The sequence below is a fragment of the Sinocyclocheilus grahami genome, unplaced genomic scaffold, assembly GCF_001515645.1.
Source record: "Sinocyclocheilus grahami isolate Dianchi unplaced genomic scaffold, SAMN03320097.WGS_v1.1 scaffold15.1, whole genome shotgun sequence".
NCBI lineage: Eukaryota > Metazoa > Chordata > Actinopteri > Cypriniformes > Cyprinidae > Sinocyclocheilus > Sinocyclocheilus grahami.
In genome coordinates this window covers 2,468,804-2,478,968 of record NW_015505194.1, presented here as the reverse complement: position 1 = coordinate 2,478,968, position 10,165 = coordinate 2,468,804, and the positions used below count along the sequence as shown (strand labels likewise).

General features: G+C 35.7%; 1 protein-coding gene across 2 annotated transcripts in view; it reads left to right on the top strand.

Moving 5' to 3' along the window:
• The first annotated feature begins 4 nt into the window (after positions 1–4).
• asap2b (ArfGAP with SH3 domain, ankyrin repeat and PH domain 2b) overlaps positions 5–10,165 on the top strand; it is a 24,602-nt gene continuing 14,441 nt past the window's right edge. For both annotated transcript variants that reach the window (XM_016294158.1, XM_016294151.1), the window contains exons 1-4: positions 5–419; positions 7,655–7,727; positions 9,125–9,270; positions 9,497–9,571. In XM_016294158.1, the coding sequence (XP_016149644.1) occupies positions 294–419; positions 7,655–7,727; positions 9,125–9,270; positions 9,497–9,571 (420 nt within the window). In that variant the 5' untranslated portion in view covers positions 5–293. The remainder of the gene's footprint in view (positions 420–7,654; positions 7,728–9,124; positions 9,271–9,496; positions 9,572–10,165) is intronic.

The window sequence follows — 10,165 nt, the reverse complement described above, 5'->3', positions numbered from 1 at the left end:
CTTCTACTGTACAGGTACGAATAGGTGGAATCCAGAAGTGTGGATCTGGTCAGTTGCGCGTGTGATGGAGCTGTTCAGCTCTCCTGTTCAAAGACGAATTAACTTATCAGTGCCTCTTTTTCGTTTTGATCTGTTTGGACTCTATGCGGAAATTTTGAAACAAAATACTTTAAGGAATGACTGACACGGACTGAGTTTGAATCGGGTTGTGTGCGGAATTTTAGTAAAGGACAACATTTAACAAACTTTGTGTTTCTCGTCTTGGTTTTAGTCTTGATTTAAAGGGAATAATCATGCCTGACCAACTGTCAGTACTGGAGTTTATGGACATTACCAGTGAGGACTATAAAGCACCAACAACATCAGTGTTCTGCACGCGCATGGCTCACTGCAGGAATACAGTTGGCACTTTGGAAGAGGTAAAACACCTTTACAATGCAAATAATGTGGATGTACAGTATAATTTACAGGCTACCGCGATGTGCGCAAAGCACAATTATGAACTGTATCTGTCTAATTGTATTGTAAAGTGTGTTGTCTAACTTCAGAACATTGGTTCAGTAAATACTATTAGTCTGTTTTACAAAAGGAGCCTGGAAAATGACTTCCTTCTTGTAGCACCAAAGCTCAGTGTATCCCGTGTTGAAAGCGAACCTCGCCCATGTTTCTCACGGGTTCATGTAACTTCTTATCGCAGTGTTATGAAATAAATAGACGTGTTATGTTGACGCCACTCTTAACTTGTTAGCAATTTTAGCCTCAAAGTCACATAATGAACCTGATATCACATACATTTACCACAACAGTGATTTGTTATTAATAAAGAATACAGCAGATTTTAAGGACTGATTTACACAGGCCTGTGCCTATCTGAGGTAACAGAGTTATTAACAAATACAGATATCACAGAAATAAGACAAACATAAAATAAAATGGTGGAAGATTTTATAATGCTAAAAGGATAAACATTTTAAACTATTCTCAAGACCCCAAAAAGTATCAAAAAATGTCATGGCATTGGTACCGCGATTGTGCCATATTTTACAATTACTTTACAATGGTACTGCCATAATATAATGTTGTAGGAAAAACTAACAAAAACAGTACAAACACTGGAGAGCCAAACACTGCGGCTGCCGTCTGCGGCGCCATCTTAGTATCATAGATACTATTAAGTTAAGTTAAGCTGATCATTAACTTTACACAGTCATAGTGATGTAGAACTCTAACTTGTGTATCAGTTTGTTGAGCAAACCGAGAAGGTTATGTAGAGTTACTTATACACCAACACTTACTCATTGAAATGGAAGAAACTTAGCAGAAGAGAACACTAACATAATAGTGAATTGAAATATTACACAACTTTTATAACAAAATATAATTGAAAAAACTATATGGAGCTAAAACATTGTAGCACCAAAGCTCAGTGTATCCCGTGTTGAAAGCGAACCTCGCCCATGTTTCTCACGGGTTCATGTAACTTCTTATCGCAGTGTTATGAAATAAATAGACGTGTTATGTTGACGCCACTCTTAACTTGTTAGCAATTTTAGCCTCAAAGTCACATAATGAACCTGATATCACATACATTTACCACAACAGTGATTTGTTATTAATAAAGAATACAGCAGATTTTAAGGACTGATTTACACAGGCCTGTGCCTATCTGAGGTAACAGAGTTATTAACAAATACAGATATCACAGAAATAAGACAAACATAAAATAAAATGGTGGAAGATTTTATAATGCTAAAAGGATAAACATTTTAAACTATTCTCAAGACCCCAAAAAGTATCAAAAAATGTCATGGCATTGGTACCGCGATTGTGCCATATTTTACAATTACTTTACAATGGTACTGCCATAATATAATGTTGTGAAATATCAAAAATGTTTGAGTTTTATAAACTCAAAACGTTTTTGTTTGTGGATCTAAGTTCAGTAAACATTTTAAGTTAAGCTGATCATTAACTTTACACAGTCATAGTGATGTAGAACTCTAACTTGTGTATCAGTTTGTTGAGCAAACCGAGAAGGTTATATAGAGTTACTTATACACCAACACTTACTCATTGAAATGGAAGAAACTTAGCAGAAGAGAACACTAACATAATAGTGAATTGAAATATTACACAACTTTTATAACAAAATATAATTGAAAAAACTATATGGAGCTAAAACATATATTAATTACGAATAACAAATATTTGTCATCATAAGTCCCCATGCTTTGACCAAAAACATAAATTCAAGTGCATCATCAGTGATCAAATTGAGCACGCTCATCAGACTGTTAGCTAGACCCTCCTTTCCAAACTTGGCATTGTAAGTTATAGCTGTTTAAGTTGCTTAAACTAAATGGCTTAAATATAGACTTTAATTAAATTTGTATGTAGTGTCAACTAAATCTTCTTTGATAGTTCAGTCTATCTTCAAAATTAAATATGTCTGACAAAATTATTATTATTATAATTTTTTTTTTTACAGTGTACAAGGGTTGACCCCTGCGTGATACTGTATCAGATGTCAGATTTCAGATGTCAGTTTCATGTTGATGGGCATTAGCCCACTTGATGCGTACTGTAAATCAACTTTTTTCTAAATAGAAACCTTTTCATTTATTTTCTAGGAAAAGTTAGAAACTACAAAAGTTACAGTGGGTATAGAAAAGAATCACCCCCCTCTACAATAATCACATTTTGTTGCTTTGCAGCCTGAAATGAAGACAGACCGTTTTTGTTTTATCCAGCTCTATTTACTCAGTGCAACTTCTAACATCCAAGTGAAAGATATAACACCAACATGTTAGAAAAAAGAAAAGAAAAAAAAATCACTTTTGGAAGTTGGAAAAAGGATCACCCCCTCCTAAAAACGACTTGTAAACTCAATCAGATGTAGCTAATCACCTTCTCAAAGGCACACAAAGCCATTTGACATTCAACTGTGATCAGTTATGGTCATTTTGATGAGCTCAGCATGAAAAGAGCTTTCCTGGAGCATTTCAGTCTTTGGTAGTGCAACTGAAGCAAACAATCGGTGTCAAGGCACTGTCAAAAGATCTCTGGGATAAAGTTGTGGACTGGCACGAGTCAGGAGATGGATATAAAAAAAATTCCAAGGCTTTATCAATGCCTAGAAGCACAGTGAAGTCTATTATTAAGAAGTGGAAGGTATTTGGTACAACACAGACCCTCCCTGGATCAAGATGTCGCTCCAAACTGGATGAAAGAGGCAGGAGGAAACTGCTCAGAGAGGCTATCAAGAGGTCTACAGCAACTCTGAAGCAGTGGCAGGAATGTATGACAAAGAGTGATCATTGTGTGCATGTGACAACAATATCACAAATTCTCCACAAATGTGGCTTGAATGGGAGGGTTGCAAATAAATAAGACACTCCTCAAGAAAGGCAGCATGCAGTCACGACTGAGCTTTGCTAAAACACCTTGAAGATTCTGAGGTAGATGAGACTAAAATTGAATTATTTTGCCTCAACACCAAAACGATATGTCTGGTGGAAGTCCAATACAGCTCACCATCCAAATAACAGCATTCCTACAGTAAAGCAGATGGTAATGTCCTGTTATGGGGGTGTTTCTCTGCAGCAGGGACTGGAGCATTTGTCAGGATAGATGGAAAAATAGATGGGGCAAAATACCTTCAAATTCTTGAGGAAAATCTGCTGCCCTCTGCCAGAAAGTTGTCAGTGGGAAGAAGGTTTACCTTCCAACATAACAATGAACCAAAGCACACAGCAAAACTGACCACACAGTGGTTGAAGGAGAAAAGGATGAACGTCCTTGCATGACCGAGTCAGAGCCCAGACTTAAACCCCACAAAAAAAAAATCAATGGAACGACTTGTAGACTGCAGTCGACAAAAGTCATCATCAAATTTAGCTGAACTTGAGCAGTTCTGCAAAGAAGAGTGGGCAAATATTGCAGTCTAGATGTGCAAAGTTAGTAGAGACGTATCCCAACAGACTAAAAGGCTGTAATTAAAGCAAAAGTTGGTTCGACACAATACTGACACAAGGGGGTGATCCTTTTTCCAACTCAGTAATTCTGTTTTTTTTTTCTGACATGTTGGTGTTATATCTTTCACTTGGATGCTAAAAGTTGCAGTAAATACAGAGTAAATAGAGCTGGATAAAACAAAAACTGTGTCTGTCTTCATTTCAGTCTGCAAAGCAACAAAATGTGATTATTGCAAAGGGGGTGATTCTTCTCTATACCCACTGTACATTGTAACATTTATTGCATCAGATAACCTAATAATGTATTTTTTGTGGTAACATCTACATTAACTGGTTTACACCAATTTTAAGATCAGGTAGAATGTTCCTTAACAAAACTGTAATCATTTTTTGTATACTACTGATCTGAATAGGAACAACGATATATGTCCTGTAGTTCTTCTAAAAGTTTGCATTAGTTTCAAATTTGCAGTGACTTCTTCAACAGAAACACAAAAGAGCTTTGTTTGTGCAAACAGTTCTGACCTCTGTCAGCATGTTTCACCATCAGAATAGTTGATCTTACTGAACTTCACTCATTTCTAAGACTGACCCCGTGCTGTTAATCTAAAGAAGCTCCGCAGCTCTTCCTCTTTTATCTCGTTTACACTCTGACTCAGAACTTGAACTACAGATGTTGACCTCTGATGAATGGGGAAAGTATCAGACATTTCTGAATCATGACAAAGAAGCAGCCCAAACAGTTCATGAAGGAAATTCTTCATAGGATGTGTTCACTCTTGGCAGGTTTAGTTGGATTAAAACTAACTCTGGTTCGACTGCACTGTTAGTGAGGTTCATTTAAATAAGTGTGAACTCCTGGCACTGTTCTAGCTCTTTTACACATTTTATAAGCTCTTTGATTTGTAAGCTGGTAAAATACCACCATATGTACACACATGCATTGAGCACATTTAGCCCAACATACATCATTGTTTTAGATGTTCGGTAAGTTTGCAAAATATGCAACATAGAAGTTGTCCAATCAGGCTGTGACCATATGATTTTCCCTTTTGTATCTTTAGGTTGAGTGTTAAAAATGACAGTGAATGACAAGTGAACCAATAATGTATCATTTACTTTATTGGTCCTGACCAAAAGAAAAGAAAACCGAACTACAAGTGTAAAAACACCCATATTACTTCAAGGACAAGGTGATTTTTGGAAAGCAGGCATGAGTAAAATCCACAGCCTCGGGCTCTTAGAGGAACTGGCCTTTTCATGTGACTGGGATACACTGAGGGAAGCACTCTTCATGAGTTGCCCTTTGGCACTACCCCATTTGCATTTAGCCTCGATGGAGGAAGTAGCTGAGGTAAACAGATGTTCATGGTTTATGTAAAGACTGGAGCTGGATCTTGTGCATGTTTCTTTATGCATAAGTTTGCTCGTCTATAAAGTGATGTCAGATGATGCGGTTATTTTTGTCAATCCCTTTAAATCTTTGGATATGCTCTTTCTGTGTAACATGAGAGCTTCGTACACACAGAGATGCCATAAAGATGGCAGTTAGTATTCTTTTTGCTGTCGTTTCCGGTTCTTCCATCCCTGTGCATGGTGTCCTGCTGAGGCTTGCCTTTGATGGAAAACCAAGTGCAGTTAATTTCTCTCGTCCCTTCATCTTTTCTCATTCCTTAGAGCTAAGGCGGGATGGCTGTCCCACTTCTTGTCCCAGCTTGTCCCGTCTAATCTCCTTCTCGCACACACATGTCTACTCACTGTATTTCCACATCTTTTTTATGTGTCTGCGGCCCTGTTCGGTCACTCTCCAGTTTTTTTTTTTTTGTGAGCTCAGATAGTACAGTTCTTTTTTTTTTTTCTTACAAGGCCAATTTCTGCAAAGTGTCAAACTAGAACAGCCCAGAGATGTAAATATGAGTGTAAAGTATTTGAATTACTGTACTTCATTACAATGCTTAAGTATTTCATACTTTTGTACTATTTAATAGTTTTTGTACTGTATTGAATCTCAGTCGTTCAGTTACATTCCCAAAGAAAATTCTTTATAGATTTTAAAAGCACCAAATGCTTTTTTTTTTTTTTTTGCAGGTCATCTTGACAGTCTTTCATATTTGTTTCATAATTGGTATGAATGCTTCTTCATTTCATGAGTCCATTTCCAAAGCTAAGAAAAAAAGTAATATATTTGTAATATATTTTCACTGGCATATATTATAAACTTGTATAAAATGTTTCAAGTGAGTCAAAATTGACAGACAGTGTCCATATTTTCTCAGCACGTAAGATTTAATGTTAGCATGTCGAAAACTTACTAGCATAATAAATGGATGGTCACTACTGTTTGAAAGTATTGGGTCAGTTAGCTTTTTTGATGTTTTAGAAAGAAATTTCTTTCATGCTGTTTTATGCTCACCAAGGCTGTGCTAATTTGATCAAAATATTGTGAAAATATTTAAAATAACTTTATAATATTATGTTTCAAAAATGAATTTACTCCCGTGCTGGCAAAGTTGAATTTTCAGCAGCCATTACTCCAGTCTTCAGTGTCACATGATCCTACAAAAATAATTATAATATGCTGATTTACTGCTCAAGAAACGTTTCTTATTATTATCAATGTTGAGAATAGTTGTGCTGCTTAATATTATTTATTTTTGTGGAAAGTTGAAACCATGATATTTTTTTCAGGTTTCTTTGTTAAATGTAAAGTTTGAAAGAACAGCATTTATTTGAAATATAATTTTTTTTATAACATTATAATTTTTATATTTGTCACTTTTGGTCCATTTAGTGTGTCCTTGCTTTGGAATGGTAATGCATGTTTCATCATAACACTCTTAATGCTCAATGACAGACTGTGACAGTCGGAAAAGTATGAGTGTTGTCAGCTGGCGGGCACCAGGCTTATCCCTCATCAGATGATTTTGTCTTGGTCTCGTACCAGACATGACTCCTGCATAAACAGATTTTAGGCCACAAGCCTGTCTACTTCACTCGGCTCTTTTTGTGCAAAATTCTCAGAGCGTGATTCAGCGTGAGTGATGGGGGACTAAATTACAGGCTATCTGAGTGCGTCTGGATGTAAATTCATTGTGTCGTGTGTGTGAGAGGGAAGTATAAACACAATGCTGTACAAAACATTTGTTATTATAGTTTGACCTACTTTGTGCGCAAAAAGGTGCTGGTTGTGTTTATTAGGCAATTCTGTAGCTTAAACAGTAGAGCAAGGGTTTGATTTCTAGGGAAAGCAAGAACTGATAAAATGTGTATCTAGAATGCAGTGTAAGTGCATAAATGTAAATGTGATGCACTCTCAGAAAAGAAATACAAAAGCTGTCACTGGGGCAGTATCCTTTCAAAGGGTACTAATATGTACATTTTGGTACAAATATGTATCTTTAAGGTACCAATATGCACCTTTAAAGGTAAATAAGGTACCAAGGTGTACCTTTCGAAAAGTAAGCACCCCAGTGATAACTTTTGTTCCTTTTTTTCTGAGAGTGGAGAGTATGCAGCATTTTTAGCCATTGCAATACATTTTAAGGCCTTTAAGTAAAGATGCAGGTCCTTATTGGTGCAGTTCCTTATTGTGGAAATAAACCAATTTTTCACTGTGTTATAGAACTGTTCTGTTCAGTACAAAACATCCCTCTAAGTAAATGATTCATGTTGTTTTGCAGGCGTTGGATCTGGACCGCAGTGTGCTGCACAAAATGAAGAAGTCAGTCAAGGCCATAAACAGCTCTGGTCTGAGTGAGTATTACAAATGATCATTTGCCTCTCAGCCTTAATCAATAACCAATAGGTTTTTGCTAATTTTGCATTTTTATTTTGTACTATAAATCTCATCGGTTTTGAAGGCAAGGTTTTTTGACTGTATAAAAAATAGTATAATTGTTCTTTTACGCCCATCTAGCCAAACAGTGGCAAGGGATATATAACAATAGCCTGGACAAAGCTTTTGGTTTCATGTACAGTGTGATTCAAGTGAACAGGTTTTGCGCTCTACTTCACACATTCCTCACATTCCTACTAGAATCACAGATACCTGTTCCAGCAGGAACCTGCTTATTTCCCCTCTCTGTTTTTCTTTCTTTCTCCTGTGTTCCATGTTCAAATTTAGAGCTAGATTATCATATCTCTAGTTTTCTTTAAATCTTAAAAAAAACAAAACACTGATGGGCGGTTATTATAGCCCTTAACCTTAACTTCTGTGTACATGCTGTAATACTGTACAGGAAAGTTATTAAGCGTTTTCTGCAGTGAAGTTATTGTTAAAGTCTGCACGAAGTCAAAACAGACCCGTAGCACATTTACTTAGCACAGTGCTTGTGGTTGAACAATTAATTCTTGCTAGTTAATCCACAGAAAGAAAAAAAAAACGTGATTGTCTTCATAATCTGTATTCAAAAATGTTGAAAATGTGCTTCCCTCCTGGAATGGTGTTCTTTGATGATGTCAATTTGAAGGTTTAGATAGAACATCTTTTAAATAAAATAAATCTATATAGAAATATTTGAGGGAAAAAAATAAAAAAAATAAATGACTGAAGTCCATCAAAAAATGACTAAAACAAACGAAAATTAAAATATTTTTTAAAATCAAAATATGAATAAATACTAAAATACAATGTAAATAATACTAAAATAACATTGGTTTACACAAAGATGGACATCAAAATGAGTACCTGTGAGATGGTTTAAAACTGGGCAAATTCTGAAAACGAGTTGAATAAAAAATAATAAATTATTTTGTTAAATAATTTTATTATCTTCTTAGTGAGTTTCCTTCAGTGAAGGAAGCAGACTTTGTAAGCACATTGTTTCCTCTTTATAGTAACCCAGATCTTTGCTGTACTTCACAAAACTGGGGAGTGGTTACTAAGCTCTTTTCTACAGCACTCTACTCATAAACTAGGAAGTTGTTTATTGTGTGCAAGTGGTAGGAATGGAAAATGCCCATGTGACTGGAGTTTGCTCATGCCTGCTTGAACCAATGAGATAAGGTCAAGCAAAGTGTATTAAAAACAAATGAGTTTCATAAGGTGGCATTTGAAAAATTCATGAAGTATCCTTGATCACCAAACAAGTTCTTGTATATAACAATAATGTGGAGGGTAAATGACTGACAGACTGTTTCTGTCTTTTCAGCTCACGTAGATAATGAGGAACAGTACATCCAGGCACTAGAGAGGTTTACGGATAGCACTGTGTACAAAGATGACCCTGAGATGCCCAGTTACTTCCTCACATTTGCTGGTTTTACCAAGGAGCTCACTGGTCTCTTTAAGAACTTGGTGAGCAAGTCTCTGACATCCATCTGTTGTCCATCTTTTTGCTATGAATATTTCAGACCTGTATTTGTCTTGCTTGTGGCTCACAAGTAACTCACTGCACTCCTCATGAGAAACTGCCAGTTATATGTAGTGTTTTCTCTCTCTCTCTCACACACACACACACACACAATTACACAAACTATTCACTTTGTTATGAAGCTCCTAATGTCTTCTTTTGTGCCCACAGCTGCAGAACATGAATAACATCATCACTTTCCCACTAGACAGTTTGCTGAAGGGAGACCTTAAAGGAGTCAAAGGGGTATGCAAATGACAAACATCTGTATAAAAATATGTAGTAGCACTTTAAATTAGGGACCGATTCTCACTATGAACTAGTTGCTTATTGGCATGCATATTACTGGCATACTGGCTGTTTATTGGTATTTATAAAGCACATAATGCCTAATTCTGCACGACCATATTTTAGATCCCTTAATCCTCCCCCATACCTAAACTTAACAACTACCTTACTAACTATTAATAAGCAGCAAATTAGCAGTTTATTGACAAAAGTCATAGTAAATAGTTAGTTATTAGTAAAAATTGGTCCCTAAACTAAAGTGTTACTTTCAAACAGTAAAATACAGGGGGAAAAACTGAATTGTAAAAATACAGGAAAGTAGTCATATTTTGAAAAGTTATTACAATTTAAAATAATTATTTTTCTATTTTAATATATTTTAAAATGTAATCTATTCCTGAGTTGGCAAAATTTGATTTTCAGTGGCCATTACTTCAGTCCTGAGTGTCACATGATCCTTTAGAAATCATTCTAATATACTGATTTATTATATATGTATATATATATATATATGTGTGTGTGTGTGTGTGTGTATATATATATATATATATA